The 20,503-nt window shown below is 45.3% G+C and overlaps 1 protein-coding gene across 5 annotated transcripts in view; it reads left to right on the top strand.

The window, feature by feature from the left end:
* MSANTD3 (Myb/SANT DNA binding domain containing 3) overlaps window positions 1-20,503 on the top strand; it is a 310,518-nt gene that overhangs the window by 141,063 nt on the left and 148,952 nt on the right. For all 5 annotated transcript variants that reach the window (XM_086965335.1, XM_086965337.1, XM_086965339.1 and 2 more), the window contains exon 3: window positions 12,390-12,838. In XM_086965335.1, coding sequence (XP_086821461.1) covers window positions 12,390-12,838 — 449 coding nt within the window. The remainder of the gene's footprint in view (window positions 1-12,389; window positions 12,839-20,503) is intronic.

The raw sequence follows: 20,503 nt of genomic DNA, 5'->3' as shown, positions 1-20,503 counted from the left end.
GGGAATCAATCTATCTAATGTGATGGAATCAAGAAGTGGGAATTTGTCCAGCAAACAGGGGACGGGAAAGTCAGAATCTGTTGTGGTAGTAGGTTCCGTGTCATCATTACCAGTGCTGAATGAGAAATAAATGACCTGAATCTTCTGGGAGAAAAAAGTAGCTAAATTGTTACAACGGGTTTGTGCGCCGTCAGATGACAGACGCTCATGGGAGGGAGAAATTAAAGATTTGACTATTTTAAAAATTTCTTTAGGGGCGTTCGCAGCCAGATTAATTTTGGATTCGTAGAACTGGGCTTGTGCGGATTTTATGTCATTTTTGTAGAGCTTTATTGCGGCTCTGTACTCTGCCTTCTTCAGTTGTGAACGTTCCTGTCTCCAAGCTCTCTCAAGTTTGCGGCAGGATTGTTTCATCGTTCTGAGGGCGGGAGAATACCAGGGAGCAACTTTGGATCTTATTATTGATTTCAGGGAATCCCTCGGGAGAACTTGATCAAGGGTACTGGAGATCCAATTTTCAAAATTGACAGTGGCAGTATTAGGGTTGGTCGCCTTCTGGGGTGGGTGTTTGGTGAGAGCCAATTCCCATTCAGGGAGCGGGAGCGAGGCCCATTTTCTTCCCCAGTGTTTATTGTGATTTTTTAAGGTGGGGGGGAACTTATGGACCATGTGAAGGGTATTAAAAAATGATCAGTCCAGGGGGGTGGCCCACACTGTGGTCGGATCAGTTTCTAACTGGAGCCATGTCTCTGTCAGAAAGAGGGCTTCAGGGTTGAGCTCTTCTATCAGCATGGCCAGTTTGGTATGATGCTTCGGCAGGGACCGGCAATTGAGAAGAAACATCCTCCACTTATGTAAGGAGTGAAGTTTTGCAGTGTTTGGGGAGGACATTCTCCAATCACACATTTTACAGTGAGCCTTCGTATTAATAGGGAGGACCGAATGAAGGCATAGAGGGTTAGTGATGGGCCGTAAAGCGTGCAGGGAGGAGGAACTGTATGAAAGGCTGTTTCCTACCATGATGCCGGCTGAAGCCGGGAGCTGGGAGCGTCTGGACGCGGACTGGCTTCTCTTAGGCGCCTCTTCGGCGTGTCTACGGCGCTCCCGCTGCGTGTTACCGCTGCACGGCTGGGCAGGTAAATAAGTAGATTAGGGAGGAGGGGAGACTAGACCGTCACCCTAGGAAGATGGCCGCCCGCCGTGGAGCAACCAGGAAGTGAAGTCACTTTTCCTCCCTACACAACAAACAGCATGAATTGCTGCGGTGGACCGGGGAGTCAGCACACTAAGTAATCAGGGTAACAAACAGTTTTTAAAAATAGTAGCGAGTTTAAAATCCCTTGTAGCAATGAAGTTTGTACATACACGCTAGCGCAACGATGTTCTTAGTCAATCTATCGTGCGCGGCAGCGCTGAGCTCTTTTGTAGTCAGGGGAGGAGGGGAGACTAGAGCCTCACCCTAGGAAGATGGCCGCCCACCGTGGAGCAACCAGGAAGTGAAGTCGCTTTTCCTCCCTTCACAACAAACAGCATGAATTGCAGCGGTAGACCGGGGAGTCGGCACACTAAGTAATCAGGGTAACAAACAGTTTTTAAAAATAGTAGCGAGTTTAAAAACCCTTGTAGCAATGAAGTTTGTACATAAACGCTAGCGCAACAATGTTCTTAGTCAATCTATCGTGCGCGGCAGCGCTGAGCTCTTTTGTAGTCAGGGGAGGTGGGGAGACTAGAGCGTCACCCTAGGAAGATGGCCGCCCGCCGTGGAGCAACCAGGAAGTGACGTCGCTTTTCCTCCCTCCACATCAAACAGCATGAATTGCTGCGGTGGACCGGGGAGTCAACACACTAAGTAATCAGGGTAACAAACAGTTTTTAAAAATAGAGCGAGTTTAAAAACCCTTGTAGCAATGAAGTTTGTACATACACGCTAGCGCAACGATGTTCTTAGTCAATCTATTATGCGCGGCAGCGCTGAGCTCTTTTGTAGTCAGGGGAGGAGGGGAGACTAGAGCGTCACCCTAGGAAGATGGCCGCCTGCCGTGGAGCAACCAGGAAGTGAAGTCGCTTTTCCTCCCTCCACAACAAACAGCATGAATTGCTGCGGTGGACCGGGGAGTCAGCACACTAAGTAATCAGGGTAACAAACAGTTTTTAAAAATAGTAGCGAGTTTAAAAATCCTTGTAGCAATGAAGTTTGTACATACACGCTAGCGCACCGATGTTCTTAGTCGAAGAACCAGGGTGCTTTCAGCTAGAGCATATTCCACCTCAACTACTTTGTTTGCGGGTATGCCACTGGAGAAGATACGTTGTGCTGTGACCTGGAAGAGTGTGCATACATTCACGCAGCATTATTGCCTGAAATCGGCATAACGCAGTGATTCAGCAATTGGAAGGCTGTATTACGCCCCTTATTTCTATAAGGTGATCCTCTTTCGTTTACTTTTCTTGACTCTGTATTTCAGAAAAGTTTAATGCGCTGATGGATATATTTATAGGTAAATATGTATTCAGATGGATACGTGGGTATATGTACATATGTTTATCTTACTAGGAATATGTATGTGTGTGTATATATATATATATATATATATTCCAAAAGCTTGGCGAAGTTCATGCCTGCGCCTCTTAGTTGATGGCGGGCCTCGACGGGGTTTCGCCTCGCCCCGTTAAATCCAAAATTTACCGTCTTTAGTCGTTCAATGACAGAGAGTCGAGGCCCCGTTCAGCTTTGTTTAAGTGCTTTTATTCGGCAACAACAACACCCAACGCGTTTCGCAGCCTTCGCCGCTTTCTCACAGTATACAATGCCTTTGTGGAATGTGCTATACAGATATGGACCAGTGTATGTTTCTCTCCCTCGTGCCTATGATTGTATATAATTAATATGTATGTATTGTGGGCTGTCTAGTGACAAACTACAGTTAGTGTGACCTTTTTGATGTAATACGTCACGTGTGTTTTATCTGTGTTTTACGAGTGTGATCCCTATGGAACAGATAGTGGTTAGGAATTTTTGTGTATGTATGTGTAAAAATGTGATGTCTGGTGTACATGTTTTTATGTGTGATGATTTATATTGTGTTTTATTGAATGTTTCTGGTCTGATGAAGGTCCTACTGTGACAGTAACGAAACACCTTGGCTAATAACTGATTTTCAATTTAAGTGCAATACCTTTCATTAATAAAAGAAGATGATGAACTGACATTGGCAATTTCGAATCTATTTCTGATGCTCCTTCCTTTTTGGCGTATATCAATTTCAATTTATCTGGTTTCCCTTGGCACTCAATGTTGGCAAGTGCCTGAAGAGGATGCACGGGACAGTAAATTGAATGTGACTGGGAATTAAGGTGCAGAATCTGTGGTCAGCTGTTGATAGCTTTGTGTTTAGTGACTTGATAACATTGCATTTAGATCGACCAAAAGGTACTTTTAATTCACACACATTTTCCTAAGTGACCCTCTGCTCCACACACACACACACACACACCATTTCGCTCACATAGGTAACCCTCAGACCATCATCTACAGTACTGCTTTCCCTTAGCTGGAAAGTTGCAGCCCACATTATAATCTTCCATGAACTGTGTGAGGATGGACCCTATAATGAAGCATGCCACCCTAGGGTGGGTGAAAGTTTTTGTTCTTAAAAAAACAATGTATTTATATTGAAAGTGATAAAGACTACAGATATTTGTGGCATAATGCCCCCTTCTCTTGCAGACCACAAGCATTTGTGTGTTTTGAGACTTGTAACTACTTGCATGTTTTAGTCCCCTCTACCTGACTTCAAAACGCAGACCATCCAGGTAAATCTCTAACTTTTTCATCTGCCTTTAGAAAACCATAAAACATAGAACAGAACCCGCAGAGCAAATTAATACTGCTGGCTAATTAAAATGGCTCTTACTCATCCACCACCACCCCTTGGCACTGCACCTCATTAGTACGTAATGCCCAACACTAAAACACTTAGTTTATAGGATCTCAACAAGTGGAACACTCTGCTACATGCTCCACCTTGTTATAGTCCAAAAATGTGCTTCAGCGCTATATAAATGCTATGATAGAAAATAACTTAAAAATAACCCTGAAAGTGAACAAGAGCTCTTATCTGGATAGAATAGCATCCAAATTTGAGAAAATATTTGAATGCATTTTGATTTGTTGGATAGTTACATTAGCAGTATCGTTTTTAATTAGCGGCTCAGTTACTTGTACACATTTGACTTTTATTTTTAAACACTTAATATAATTGATGACATCCACTCTTCCCTTGACAACTGTGAATCCTGCCTTCTCATTCCCCCAGACCTCTTGGCTGCCTTTGATACAGTCAACCACAACTCCCTTCTCAACTCACTCCAGTGGCCTCAATGATCAGGTCCTTAAATGGTTCACATCATTTCTCCAACACAGAACTCAACTAGTCAAAATGTATGCCTGTCTTTCCAACCCCTCTTCTGTGTCCATAGGCGTCCCCCAAGGCCCTATGTACTTCTTCTCTCTCTTTAACGTCTTTATAGAACTTCTTACCCTCATCCTGAAATAAGCAGGAATCAACTACACCTCTATGCTGATGACACACAACTGTACTATAAAATTAGGTCTCACGCCGATGTACTTCATCTTAACCACAACTTAAACAAGATCCAACACTCCAACCACCTCAAACTCAATCCCAAGAAAACTGAAATCATCCTCTTCTTCCCTAAAAACAACGGACTCCCCAACCAAACCTGGATTTCTGACCTCAATGCACTCAACTGCTCGCTCTCTTTGTCAAACTCAGTGAAATCTCTTGGTTTTACCACTGACAAAAATCTAACCCTCAATGATCACATAAAAAACTCTGCTAAAAGAGCTCTCTTCACTCTCCGTCACCTGAAGAATATCAAACCTTTATCCCACCTAAAGTCTTCAAATGGGTCGTACAATCCCTGGTGCTCTCAAATATTGACTATGGGAACGTTATCCTCACAGGAACCCCCAAAGTCCACATAGCCCCACTCAGATATGTGCTCCACCTAGCTGCCAGGTTCATCACTGGCTATAAACATTTTGACCACATCTCCCCAGCCCTGTAGGCTCTCAACTGGCTACCTACTGAAGGTAGATCCTCCTATAAGACAGCATGCATCACACATAAATCCCTACACCAGAATGCCCCGCTGTACCTCACCAACAAACCTTAAAAAGTGGGCAGCTCCAGAACGATGAGGAGCACAAACACTTTCCTCCTCATCCCCACCTTATTCAAAAAGAAAACCACTCAATCACGCTCCCTCTCTGGAAACGCGCCAATCTTCTGGAATGCCCTCCCAAAGGAACTGCGTTTCAACACCTCTTACATTGCCTTCAAAAAAGACCTTAATCTGCATCTCCTCGTCAAATACTGGGGTCCTTAATCAGACCTTCGACCTCCTCCGACCCTACCCTCCTCTACTTCACTCCCACCTCTTCACCTCTCCCCTCCCACCGTCTGTCTCCCCATCCTACTCCCACCTCCCTTCCCTCCTCCCTCTTAAAATCCCTCCCGCCTGACCATCCCCCCTCCCAATCTGCTCTTCCCCCTGCCTTTCCTCTTTCAAAATTTCTACCTCACCCACAGCTCAGCCCTTAACCTCTTCCCCACCCCCAGCCACTATATATGTAAGTGTATCTGCTCCTGCTATGTCTCTGTTTTAGACTTCAATGGAATGTTTTATTTATTGTTTATATTTTGTGCTGTTTGAGCAACTCCTGTAATCTTGTTTTTCACACATGTAAAGCGCTCTGATACCTCCGGGTCTAGCCAGCGCTATATAAAACCTTTCAAATGAAAATAAATAAGTAAAATAACTTTTCATCACAATTGTTGGTATAACAGCCAAGTTTACATACTTCACAATCACAATGAAAGAAATAAAGCATATTGAAACTAAGTTGGATTAGGCATTCAAGTGCACCACAAACGGATGTATGTCCAGGGATAATGTCTGCCAACCAGAGGCATGTGTCCCATTATTTTTCTTTTGCATCAGCCAGTCTAGTTGAAGAGAGTATTATCTCTGAGCCGTGACCTCTGCAACATATCAGACATGGTATTCAACCCACTCCCCTATATATCGGTCCCTCTTCATAACTGTTTTAAATGGTAGCCATACATGTTTAATACCAGTGTTGGGGTAGAATTCCAACATGTTTGATTCCAAACATGACCGGTTTGATCCAGCCAATATACGGACAGACCTCTCGTATTTGGCTTCATGTCCACTAAATGGATTACATGGCTGACCACTCTTAGAAAGCCTGGAGAATTGACTCCAGAGTTTGTAGAGGAGCCCTGCTCATGCAGGGTCACCTTCACGCTTGTAACCAAGCATCCTGCTCTCAGGACTGATGAGCCTGACCTAGGGGTGACATATAGGTTTTAATTGTGGTGACCTCAGATATAAGGAAACTTATATCTGTTGTAAGTGGTGCTAGCACCAACGTACACAGGCTGCAATGGCAGGCCTGTAGTCACATTTTGAGTGGCCTCTCATGGGTGGCATAATACTTGCTGCAGCCCATGGTAGACTTCTGGTGTAAATATGCCCTGGGTACCTTTGTACCATATACTAGAGACTTACAGGGGTACACCCGTAGCCGATTGAGAAGGTACCAAATTACTTACCATTATTACATTTAGGGAGGAAGCACAGCTTCTGGGGTCCTGATTAGCAGGATTCCAGTCAGACTGGCAAGAAAACAGAATAACACCAGCAAAAAGTGGAGGTAACTGTGAAAGCTGATACTATTTTCCTACAGCAGTTTATTTGGTATATATAGTATTTAGGATGACAAGTTTTATGAATATGTATTCAATACCATTACCTTTATTTTTCCCTGCCCTCCTTTTCCGCTTTTATTTAAAAATCATAGAAGCTAGGACTTACTATAGACTAGTTGCTCAATTTCATCATGATTTTTATTGAGTTTTTTAACATGTTTGTATGAAAACTCTATATATTATTATTAGCAAGTTAATTGTAATATTAAAAATAACTATACTGTTTTTAAACTTAAAAAAAAACATTACTGCATAAAACCGGATTGTCCTAAAAAAGAAAGATGGGGAATTAACGGCCACAGGGATATTCTGGAAATAATGACCCACGTGGACCAAGCAGTTGCAATCGACGTTCCAGTTTTGAAGAGACGCGACCTATCGGCTAGAGCTTCAAACTTTGGAACTGGGGAATGAGGTTCGAGTCCCAGCATTGTCTCAACATCCAGTGATTCTGGACAAAGCACTTCATCTCCCTGTTCCCTAACAAAAAACTGGAATCTGATTGTGTGTAATGTAAACTGATGTTCATGTACAGATCTCAGAAGTACATCATCAGGAGATGCTGATGTACTCAAGAGAGTACATCAGCAACTTAGACAATGGGCTAGATTTTGTGAAGCTACATGGCTCATTACAGCATGGAGAATTTATCCCCTTACTGCTCATGACCGTAAACAAAGCAGATGAATTAAAAAGTGGAACCATGTGAGAGAAGATTTGAAGCAGCTCCAGAAAGTTACAGTTGGCAGATACTATAAAATGAGTTTATCAGAAAACAGTAGATCTATTTAAAATAGTCATATTAAACTCTATGGTACTGAGGATGCCCATCGAGGTCCTCCGCACCACTTCTGTACTGCGGACGACATCAATGGGTTGTCCTTGGCACTGAAAGATAAAATGTTTCAGTTTTTAAAACCCGAAGCATTTTATTTTTCTTGTACTGGACTGCTTTTTACTCGACTCAGTCCTAACATTACCATTTTCAAAAACAAATAGTCAAGTCTTAATTTAAAGGTTAATTCAAGTTAACGAAAGGAAGTAACTAGGTTGTCCCGCACCATTTGACTTTAGGAACACCTTTATTTTTAAAGACACCCTGCAGCTAAAGTGCAAAAATATGATCGTCTCATCAGAATTCAAAAAGTGTATTTCATTAATATGTAGAACGGTTTGACCTTAGTATATCAGATTAGATCAGTGCTTGGAGAAGTATTTTTCTTAAAGTGATAATTTTCAAAAATGAATTTAAGAAAACATTAATTCTTCTCCCCACCTTGACAATGCCAATAGTGAACTAAGAGGCAAATCAGTTGTTATGTGTAACTCTGTGGCTGGCCCGGGTTCCTATTATACATGAACAATATTATGGTTTATTTAGTCAAACACAGGGAATGTTTTTTACAGCACACAATCTGAAGTTATGTATTTCATGGTTTTCTTATGTGACAATGAAGAAAAAATAGGGAAAGTTAAATGAAATAATTGCCTAGGATCACACAATTTGATAAAATGGGGAAGCCAGGATTAACCCCATATTATTTTGTTTCACATTGTGCAATTCACTCATTAGATGTACATGCATTGCTTCCCCTCCACCCACCTTACCATCCCACTCCTGGATCTCCCCCTCCACACTGTTGACATCAGTGTGGCCCTCGTTCACATCACAGACTGAACATTTTGGTCCCTGGGTAAATGTTTGCAAGTACCCATACTCTAAGCACTCTGGTTGGTAGAATGCGGACCACCTCCCTCCAGCGCTCAGCGCATGCAAATGCAGTCTGATAAGCCCCCAGCTAGCAGGGTCACCCATCCTGGACCGTCTACACACCCGAGTCCTCTGACGATAGCCTCATCAGCCAATCCTGGCCACAGGTATAGCCAGGAAGTGGAGCAACCCAAACTCTGGCAGCAATGGATGTGTTGCTGCTGGTGAGGCATAGCCACATTGTTAACACCCAGCACCATATGCTCTTAGCACACCACAATTTTTCGACTCTTTACTGTGTTGGTGTGGGCCATGCCCACAGCAAATTAGAGCTCTGATGCTTTCTTTACAGTCGCTGCAGATCACGCCGACCACCGTGGCTGAGACTCACCACGCACACTTTTGTCCCTTATTTTGCAGCTTTTCCAAGTGGCAGGTTCTGCATCTATGTCAGGAATGTGTTATGTCTATAGAACTTTAAAGGTGGCGGTTGAAAGGGACAACTGAGGGGAGCCACAGAGATGCTGTTGCTGAAGTACCTACCTGCTCTGTAACTAAATAAAGTTAACTTCAAACTAAGCTGTTTGGAGGCTTTGTGATTACAAAATGGTGGGGGTTTTATGACCTGGCTGAAGAAGCCTCAGTAGAGTCTGCCGATCTTGATTGTGAGGCAACACCTATTACATTGCCTCCAAAAAGGACCTTAAACTGCATCTCCTCGGTCCCTAATCAGACCTTCGACCTTCTCTGACCCTACTCTCCTCTACTTCACTCCCTCCCCTTCACCTCTCCACTCCCAACGACTGTCTCCCCATCCTACTCCCACCTCCTTTCCCTCCTCCCTCTTAAAATCCCTCCCTCCTGACCATCCCCCCCTCCCAATCTGCTCTTGCCCTGCCTTTCCTCTTTCAAAATTTCTACCTCACTAACAGCTCAGCCCTTAATCTCTTCCCACCCCCAGCCACTATATATGTAAGTGTATCTGCTCCTGCTATGTCTCTGTTTTAGACTTCAATGGAATGTTTATATTTATTGTTTATATTGTGTGCTGTTTGAGCAACTCCTGTAATCTTGTTTTTCACACATGTAAAGCGCTCTGATACCTCCTGGTCTAGCCAGCGCTATATAAAACCTTTCAAATAATATAAATTAAAAAATAAATGCCCTCCTCCAGCATTCTTCCAGTCAAGCGTTCCTTACAGTGTGCCATACTACCTCTTTGTTAACACATTCTCGAATTGTACAGCTTCATCCATTCCTCCTGACAAGAGTTTGAACACACTGTCGTTAGTGTTTCCACCCCTAGCCCTTCTGTCTTCTGACATGTCTACAGGCATACTTTTGTGACAAAATTAAGTTGTATCATCAACAAAACAGACCACATGCTTTTCTTGTGGGAAAAAACTGTCGCACATTTGTTCATATTCTGTTATTAAGTGCACAAGTAGGGTTAACTTACTGGTGATCATACGAGTGCAGCGCCGTTCACGACTAACCACTGACACCCATCCTTAAACAATCTCCAGCCACCGGACATTACCCTGCCATCTTATTATTCATTCGGTGCAGCATATTTCACATTGGGGCTGTGCCCCAATGATTTTAATAGTTGTTGCACCCGTGCCACCACGGAGCAAAGTAAGGCCAACCTCCAGCTGTCAGGATACCAACTGTCCCTTACAGGACGAAGGTGTTGTGGTTGCTTTTTTTTCATGGCCCTCTATGGCCTGAGGATCCCATATTTAGCGGCCCCTTCTCCACCCGATGAGGTATTTATAACTTTTTGCATTAAGATAGCCCTAAGACCCGCCACCCGCCATGACTCAGGGTGGCCTACCGCGACCCCGAGTCCCCCACCTGTGTAGCTCTAGCGTTCATCCCCCACAACCAAAATCTTTCAGGGCCCACCAAGTGTTCCTCACAAATACCTCGTTGCCCAGGTCTGATAGCTGCAACTCATCTTGGCAAAGTAAATGGACGTCCTTGTGCATAGCAGGCTGTACCTCCCAAAGCCAAATCCCAAGTTCCTAGCGAACTTCTACATTGTGGCATTCACCCTTCTAGAGGCTTCCACTTCTGAGTGTGACTGAGCTGCCTGCCACTCACCCCTTGGGATTATCTCAAACCATATTAGGGTTGCAGGCAACCAGGTCTGCTGCCTGTCTAATCAGTGCTTCTCCCCCATCATGTAGCAGTTGGCCCCTGCCAAGTGTGGTTAGGTAATTACCCCTCACGTGGATCGCCAGCATGTCGGGCACCTTCTTGCCTGCCCTGAGGGTGTGCCTTAGTTTAGGTTCCTATATAGATAAAGCACAGGGGTTTGCCCTAATCACCCCAACACATTTCGGCAAAAACATATGAGAACAGACAAAAAAAGATGTGTGGGAAAAGTCCCTACATGTGGGAGCCTAGTCCCCAGACTTATTACTTAATGCACTCACAAATCTACCTGAAGTTGACTTTCAAACCGATACTTTATATTTGTCTTAAACATACATAAGACACACTTAACAAATAACAATAACACAATGATCATCAGTATTTTCTGATTCCTTCCTACCCATACAATCTAATGATGGTTCTGGAAAAAACTATTTGTGCACATTCTGTGTGGGAGATAGTCCAGTACACACATGGGAGGATAACTTAACCTTCACACAGTCCAAAAAGTGTGTATCCAGGTGTCTTGCATATGACTTCTAATCAGTCAGGCTCCTCCACTTCACGAAGTCGACACGTTTCGATCCTGCACATTGCGTTCTTTTTGCCCATGTCCTGATGAGGCCCTACTTAGTGTGTCGAAACGTGTCGACTTCATGAATTGGAGGAGTCCGACTGATTAGAAGTCCTGTGCAAGACACCTGAATACACATTTTTGAGACTGCGTGGAGGTTTGAAGTTATCCTCCCATGTGTGTACTGGACCCCGCGGGTAGAGACTAATTCATTGTTTTTTCCTCAAAGAATCATTTGAATATTTTCCCTCGTATCTTTTTTGTCTGTTCGCATTAGTTTAGGTTCCAGCATCGCCCACATCATGCTGCGGCTGCCGATCCATGTGACATGCGTGCTTGGGTGTCCACTCCACTCATTCAAGAGTGCTGCTGGCCACCAAAAGAGGAATAGCCAGGTGGCAAGTCACCCTAAATACCCCACCGACTTCCTGGAAGTGAGGTCAAACACCTGGGGTCATGGGGGAGACGTGATCTTGTGCTGGGTGTGGCTAACTTCATAGGCTAGGTGACCACAGAAAAAGTACTTGGCAGTGAGGAAACACTAAGGGGCTATCCCCTTTAGTGTATCCCTGCGGGTGACGTGGCCATCCACAGAGTTGCTGGTTATGCTTTTTTCATTATTCATTTAGTCTTTGCTAAATTATGCACACAGGATTCCTTGGCTCTCATTGAAATGAATACTTTTTCCATTATAGCAGGGGGAACTGTTTGTGTTTTGTGCTATCTTTGTTTTACTTTAACTATAATCATGAAGTGTTGATTTGACCATTAGAGATCTCTATTCCAGCCCCTGCCCCTCTACTACCTGTCAATTTGTCATTGTGCGATTGGCTTTGTTTCTGGGTGTACCAGTGGCTTGTATCTGAGTATGCCAGCTGCTCCACAAATGACAGAGATTGGCATCCAGTTAATTACAAGTGGTTAGTAAATGAATCCTTTGGGCGTCGGTGGGGGGGGGTTTACAGGTGAATCTCATACCCAGAACCTGGGAGGCAGAACTGATGCTCTAAACTACCACGCACTGGTTTCTTTTGTTCGCTTGTCAATGTTTGTTTCCATGATGGGATAACTGCTCCAATTAATTATAGGTGATCTAAATACTAATTTATTCATTGTGTTTTTATAGGAATCTTCTCTTCTTGAAGACGCTGAGCAAAATGCAAAACAACGAAGTTTTAAAGCCTGCCAAATACTTCTCTGAACTCGAAAAGGGTGTGCTGCTTGCGCTAGTTGAGAAGTACAAGTATGTGCTTGAATGCAAAAAAAGTGACGCGAGGACTATTGCTTTGAAACAACGCACCTGGCAGGCACTTGCATACGAATACAACTCTCAGCCTAGTGTATCCGTAAGGGACTTTAAGCAGCTTAAGAAGTGCTGGGAGAATATTAAAGCACGGACCAAAAAGATATTGGCTCATGAAAGAAGAGAAAAGGTGAAAAGAAGTATCAGCCCAAGCATGAATAGCCAAGAAGCCCTGAAAGAGAAGGTTGCCAGTATGATTCCCGAGCAGATCTACTACATACCGAACCCCCCAGAAGACGAATCTGAATACCACCGAGAGGGTGCCAACCAAGGTACAGCTAAGTGTGTATTGTGGTGTCTCTGTAGAGCACGACCACCCGTCTTGAGTTACCTTTCGTTCATTCACCGGACTGATCCCCATGTGGCCCCTTTTCGGTTTGATTGTCATTTTTACTGCAAACATTTATGGAGGGTTGTCTCCTTGACACTAGAAAAAGGGAACAAACCTCCAAGTTTTTTTTTCTCCTAATGTTTTCTGGGGTTAATGTTTGTTCCATTCAGTAAGAGAAACCTGGAGTTTAGGAACTACTTTTCCAATTGTAGCCAATATTCGTCCATTCCATTCCACTCTGTACATTCTTAAGCTTGTCTCCAATTGTTTGCTTTTCCATTATCTTCTACAGAAGCATCTGGAGGGGATGTTTTGAGTTTTTGAACTAGGAGTTTCTGATGCATTAGGTTACTGCGCTTGTTCGAGTGGAAGACCATTTGATAAGTACCAACTGATTTTGGAGCAGTCATGGATTCTTTACAGACTTCTGTCCCATTATGCACGTGGAGGAGTGCCATTTCTTTCACAGCTACCCTGATAGTCTATCTATGCAACCTTGCTTTTGTTAAAGAGTGTAGCCTGCGATTTTCGTGGAAGGTTATCTCGTTTGAGGAAACCAATAACTATGGAAATCGTAGGCATTTTATTGCTGGATAGCCACTGTCTACTTGGCTTACCAACAGCATCCAGGTATTGTAGTACCCATGGTTATTGGTCAGTGCAGGCTCTTCCTCTGTCTAGCGACGAATCCTCCAGTAACACAAGTACATGATAGAGTAGAAGGAGATTTCCGTGCATGTCTTGACTTGACTTGAAAAACCTTTATTTCGGTAAAAATTTACCATAAAAGACAATCGTATAAAACAGTACATTTAAGTGATTTGTACAATGAAATGTAAAATTCATAAAAACAATACTGGAGAGGAGTCCTCATATAATAACAACAGATCCATACTCAGTCTATGTTTTGAGGCATTGCCTTCTCATGGACCAAAGGGCGCCCAGGTACTTGGCCATTGTAAAAACAATATGGTCTGACAAGTCAGTTTTTAGGACTCTGTAAGCGTGCAGACACTTCTTAAATCCCAGGTTTCGACATAAAGGTAGAATCCAGTGCCTACGGATCCCATGGTAAGCTGGACAGAAAAAAAGGATGTGGAGCTCACTTTCATCCGAGTTTCTACAAGCAGGACATGTACTGCTAGGATCATGGCTCCATTTGATTGTAAAAGTTTTGATGGGAAGAGAGCCGTGTCTCCACTGAAGATATAATTTTCTCAGTATATTGGGATAAATTTTGTCTAGAGTGGGTTCCATGTTGTAGATCACCTTGTGAGAGAAAAAGGACGCTGTCAGGGACCCGGGATGCTGATGGTTGAGAATCAGGGAAAGTTTAGATTCTCGGTAAGACCTGGCTAGATCCTTTTTAGAGAGGGTGTGGCACACGTTCTGGGGGTCAGACCACATACTTGAGAGACCTACAGCCACCAGTTCTAGCTTGATATAGTAGAGCCATTTGATTTTTCCGGCGCCAGGAGTGGCTAGGATCTCCCGTAGTCCTTCCCTGTAACTGGCCAATTCAGGGGTTGTCCATAATCTACGCCAGAAGGCCAGTGGGCGTAGAGCCAGGTCCTCATCAAGCGGACGTAAGCCAAGGTCCATCCTCAACGGGACAAGGGGGGTGCTCAGTGGTAGCCCTACAAGGTTGCGGATAAATCTATTTTCCACCTTCAACAATTTAGATGTGTTTTCGTGACCCCAGAGTTCTGATCCATAGATAACAGCCCCCTTGGCCTGGGATTTATAGATCTGTAGTGGGGGGCCGATTGGCCTAACCGGGGATTTGTTGTTTGCCACAAGCTTCATTACGCCTCCCGTCTGCTGAGTCAGTTTCAGTGCCGCTTTTTCCAGGTGAGTACTCCAGGTAAATTTATCGTTCAAAACAATCCCCAGGTATTCGAAGGTATTTACCCTTTCCAGGTTAATGTGTGAGATGCTTGGGCGAAAGTGGAATTTCTGTGGAGGGTTGAAGACCATGAATTTAGTCTTTGTAGCGTTAATTTCTAGTCCATGGGTCTCACAGAAGTCCACAAAGCCATCAAGGGTGCACTGGATACCTTTTGCCGACTTGGCTAAAAGCAGTGTGTCGTCGGCGAACATAATGGCTGATACCCTCTCGGAGGCCAATTTCGGTGCATCAGAGTTAGTTACGCCCGCTAAGTGGGCGATTACCCCGTTGACGTAGAGGCAAAACAGGGTTGGTGCAAGCACACAACCCTGCCTTACCCCCCTGCCAACGGGGAACTTCTCAGACAGTTCTCCCATCCTACCACATCTAACCTGGGCGTAGTTACTAGTGTGGAGGCGTATTATCATTTTCAAGAGACCTTCAGGGACCCCCAGATTATCGAGAACCTCCCACAGCTTATTCCTCGGTACCAGGTCGAACGCTGCCCTTAGGTCCACAAATATGGTATAGAGGCTGCCACCCTCCAGTTGTACTGTTTTCCAATGAATCATGGCGAGACGAAAGACCTGGTCCACTGTGGAGACCTTCTCCCTAAAGCCTGCTTGGAAAGGGCTCAGGATGTTAAAGTCCCTGATCCACTCGTGTAGGCGGTTTAGCAAGAGCTTGGAAAAGAGTTTCTGGGAAACATCGATTAGGCTTATAGGCCTGTAGTTTACAGGAAGGAGGGGAGATCCCTTTTTGAAAATTGGCACAATTTCAGCCCCTGGCCAAGTGGAAGGGATTGGCATACCCTTCAAAATAGAGTTAAATAGTACCCCTAGGTAGGGAGCCCAGACATTAGGTTCATGCTTGTAAAGATCGCCTGGGAGCCTATCTAGGCCCGGCGCCTTACCAGCAGACAGGGAGGAAATTGCCAGTGTGATTTCTTCTAAGGTGAAGCCCTCAATGTCAGTTGGCCTGTTTTTGGTGTTGGGGGACTCTCCACCGTATTTACTGCTTCCATTATCACTGCTATGTGGAAGGTATAAGTTTTTAAAGTGTTCCTCCCAAACAGATGGTGCTATGCAAGCCTCGACTGCTGCAAGTGGTTCAGATGAGCCGTGCCTGACAATTTGCCAAAAGGTCCGTGAATCTTGGCAAGCGAGGGCGGCTGTTATTTTTGTCCAATTCTCCTCGTCCCATTCTATTTTTGCAGTGAGGAGGGCAGATTTATAGGCGACTCGTCTCTCCCTGATTATGATTGGGGTATCTCGGGCTTTCAATGATTCCAGCAGAAGGGTTTTTGCTTCCCTGCAAGAGGCGTTGAACCAGGTCACTCTTCTCTTTTTGGGCTTGCGAAGCCTGGCAACTGGGTTCAATATTTCTGCAAGGTTGGTGCATAGCTCCGAGTGGATGTTAACGAGGGGAGCCAGATGTACCTGAGAGTCCAGGCTACCCGTGGTGATAGTCTCTGATTCGCTAGCTAAAAAGTTCACGTGGCACTCTACTTTTTCCAGGGCAGGGGCGGTTAGTGCATAGAGTCTTTCTATGTTAGTTTGATTTTCGAGCAATTTGGTCCATTTTATTCTTCGCCTATTGCTGGTTAACACTAAATCGGGCTGAGATGGTACATTGGGATCTACCTTCTCTAGTTGTCGATAAGGGATCTCGAATTTTAGTGAGAGCAGGTTGTGGTCACTGTCATATCTGGTGATGACTTTAAAGTCTTTTGCCCTCTTCCAATCCCTGGTTGATACCATTATATAGTCGATCCTTGACTCGTGACCCGGCCTATTAAAGGTGTTTTTAGGCGGGATATCACCCTCCATCCGGCCGTTACATGCCCTCAAAGAGTGACTGAGTGTGAGGGACATTATCTGAATGGCGAGGGGGGAACATGCCTTGGTGGCTCCATCTGTCAAGGAAGGAATATCCCATAGGTCATCCTCCTCGGCGGATATGCCTTCCATGTAGGCAGGGAGTGGTTCAAATTGTTGGTTAAAGTCGCCACCTATAATTAGAGGGGAAGAAAAATTGTGTGTATCAAGAAAGTGAGCTAGATCTTCCACTGGGGCCGATGTTGCAGCAACCCCAACTGGCCTTGAATAAAAGTTGATCACTACAAGCTTCCCTCCACATGGCCATTCTAGGGAGACACATTGGAAATCACAAGAATTGGTTTCCATAGGTGTGGCCCTGCAGGCCAGGTGGGAACCCACCCAGGTCGAAAGGCCTCCTGAAGGGCGGCCCTTTCCCCCCCATTTCGCTTCAGTGCTAAAGATCGCGAATCCCTGGCAGCTAAGTTGTTCTCTGGCCCAAGTGTCTTGTAGGAGACAGATGTCATAGCCCTCTACTAGGTCTATCCAATCAGGGGTATCTAATTTGTTTGCTAGCCCAGCCACATTCCAGGAAAAAATAGAGAGTGTGCCATAAGCCTCTGTTGTGCTTCTGGTGTCTGGTGTTCTGAGGCGCCCTAGAGCTAGGGATTTCCCACACTGATTGGGTGGGGGGATGTCCAATGGAGCACTGTTTGGTCTGGGGCTCTGTGGGATAAGGAGTTTATGTTTCAGCCTCTGGTTGGAATCAGCAGTTGCACCCTTGGAAGAGCATGTAATTTGTCTATCTGCCGCTGCTCTAGGATCATTTGGCACCGTGTGTTCTGGTGTTGCTGGGAGAGACCTACCAACCGTGTGTGTGTTTGAAATGCTAATTATTGGTGCAATGCCTGAAGACTGGGTGCGGTCACAAATTAGGATGGGTGAGGGGGGTACTATGTTTAATGGGTGTGGAAGTCAGTCCACTTCCTCTAGACAACCATATCTGTTGGAAGTCGGCACCCCGTTCCATCCTCCGAGTGTGTATGCCCACCAGTTACTTTGTGCACCCCAAGTGTGTTTCCTCGCCTGTATCCTGCTCCAGTTCCCCCCCTGAACTAGAGGGGCATGTGGTGGGTAAAAGAAGGTGAGTGGTCTTGCTATTATTGTTGCAGCTGAGCTGTGATTGATCCATGAGTAAATGGCATGAGCAGTATTAGAATCCTCAAAGGAGATTATTACACAGTCTCCAGAGGTGGACTTTTGTGTGGTCCCTACCCAAGGTACCCTCCGTACCATAAGGATTTTGCTCCTTAAGTGATTCGGGATAGGTTTGTTGGTTTCCAGCCAGTGGATCACCTTGTTCTTAAGAGAGGCGAAGTTTTCATGCTGATTGTATATCAGTTCGGTTACCCCAGTCAGCACCACAACATAGGGGCTAACCTCAGGGGGAAGATCTACAAAACCCCTTGATCGTATGAAACTGGTGCTGGCTCTCTGCGATGCTGGAGGATTTGTGTTCTGGCCATTGTGCCTCGTATTAGGGAGTTCGGTCGGGACAGGTGTTCTTTGGGCGGGTACAGCTGGGGGGATGGCAATACCCCACTGGGAGGAATGTGGACATCTACCTTGGTTCGGGGCTTGGGTGTTGGTTTGACCTTGGGTGTAACAATGGAAGTGGTGAGGGAAGAGCATGCAGCAGTAGATCCTGGATTCTTGGCCTTAGGGGGAGGCCGCGAATTCGCTGCTGCTTGGGTGGTAGGATCCGACAGTGCGGCTGGGAGCAAGGGTCCATTTGTGCATGTAGGTTTGGAATTCTGCATAGTAACGGTTGCCAGGTTTAAAATACTTTTTTCTATTTCTAGTAACTGCGTCTCTATATGTGTGAATCTCTTTTCTATTGGGGAGAGTAGTTTTTTTAGTGTTTCCCAAACAATAGTAAGAAATTCAACATCCTTCCCTGGAGCATAGAGGGGTTCCTGCAGTGTCACTTTCTATAGTAAGATCGTTGTTTTCTTGAATGACTACTGTGTGGGGGGGATGTTTTCTGTGCATGTTACTAGGGTAGAAGATTGCGGTGTTAGCAAATTATCAGAGGGAAGTGCCTTGGTTGGTAGCTGCGCCTTCGCCACTTTGGCCTTTTTTCGAGAATATGCCGAGGTAGGGTTACGCTTCCTTTTATTGTGTGGATGCTTTTGTGCTATGGGTAGGCTCCCACCTTTTTCATGTGAAGCAGGGGTGGGTTCAACTGTCGAGAATAATCCCTCTTCACAACCCTTATTTTGGTCTACGTTCGCACCCAGATGGGAATTTGGAGGGGGAGTAGGGTTTTGTAAAAGTTTCCCCTGAGGGGTGGGTGAACTTCCTACTTCTATAGCGTGGATATCGGCGTAGGTGTGGAGCCTATCGGCCGTTCTGGAGTTTTCGCCAAGGCAATGGGGCCAAGAGAGGATTTTTTGGCGGCAGTTAACTCGACAGACAATCGTCTAGCAGCTTCAAGCTCTAAAGACACCCTGTGTTGCATCTTGATTATTTCGTTGTCAATGGCAGTGTGGGTCCTGGTGATAAAATCGTCCAGGGTGCCGTTTTTTAATTTTGATTTTGCAGCTCTGTCTCTGAACTCACGGGTTGCCATGCTGGGTTCTAGGTCAGAGGACAACTTGTGCATCAAATGGGGTGGCCCAACCCAGTCTCTAACTGCCTCTAACGGCCTAAAACGGCCCTGTCTTTGCCCAGTCTTAGCCCGGGCTGCGTCCCGCGCTGCGGGAGTGAGGTGGTGTTTTGTAGGTGGTGGTTTGGGTGGGGGGCGGGCCAGCAGGGAGAGCGGACCGGAAGCTCTTCCTTGGTCTCGCAGGGACTTCTGGGAAATGAAGTCCCTGCACGCTCGCAGCCCCGCTGGTGCCTCGCGCCCCTTACCGCCTTTCCGCAAAGGACCTCTGGTTTACTCCCACAAGGTTGCTGGGACTGGGGCTCACCAGCGAAGCGGCACCCGCGGAGCGGGTGCGGCGAGTTGGCAGCTGGGAGCCTCGTGTGCCGATAGCAAAGTGCGTTGTGCAGTTGGAAGCCTCTCTCCTTGGACCTGTTTCCTCAAGTAAGTGTTCCGTGCATGTATTATTTCAGCACGCATGACATGGAGCACCAACGAGAGACGATTAGGAGGGCAATCCATTGACTTGTGGATGGTGTCGGCAAAACGAAAACAGCTAGCACTGTTCTTAGTGCCCAGGTTTCTTCCGTTTTTAATGGTGGGGCACATAAAATTGGCCTCCCTGTCGTTATCCTAGATAGGGTAGAGAATATTTCAAACCAGTACTTTACCATGGCAGGACAGTTCCAGATCCTATGAAAAAAAATAACTCCTTCATTAGCATTGGATCGGGAGTAAAACGGTCAGGGTAGTTTGCCCATCTGCCATAGTCTTTTAGGAGTAAAGTATGTGGTGTGTGTATGTAATTCAGTTGAATGAGTTATAGCGTTGAGGAGATGACCAGCTAGTGGAGGGGCCATTTTAGCATCTCTTCAGTCACTCTAATCCAGGGGATGTACCCAGCACTCCCATTGTTACTTAAGCGCCATGAACTGGTCTGGCAGGTTAATAATTAGGGATTTATAAATGTATGATGTGCTCCCTGTCCCTTATGGACCCAGGGTAATTCTATCTTCCAGCAGGCTGTATTCAAAACACTCACTGAAGGCGGACTGGTGAGCTGCTATTGCGTGTTCAGTTGCTGGTATCTGTAGAATTGAGTTCTTTGGAGGTCAAATTCTGCTTGAAGAGTCTTGAATGATTTCATTTGGGCACCCTTTCAGGCATCCCCAAGCTTTAAAATTCCGATGAGGTCCCACAATTCGAACTCGTCCAGACGAGCACTATGAAGAAGTCCTCTACTCTGACAAAGAGGGG

This window comes from Lissotriton vulgaris, chromosome 4_1, assembly GCF_964263255.1.
Source record: "Lissotriton vulgaris chromosome 4_1, aLisVul1.2, whole genome shotgun sequence".
NCBI classification, from domain to species: Eukaryota; Metazoa; Chordata; class Amphibia; order Caudata; family Salamandridae; genus Lissotriton; species Lissotriton vulgaris.
Note: the sequence above shows the minus strand (reverse complement) of the source record. Positions and strands in the feature narration are given on the sequence as shown.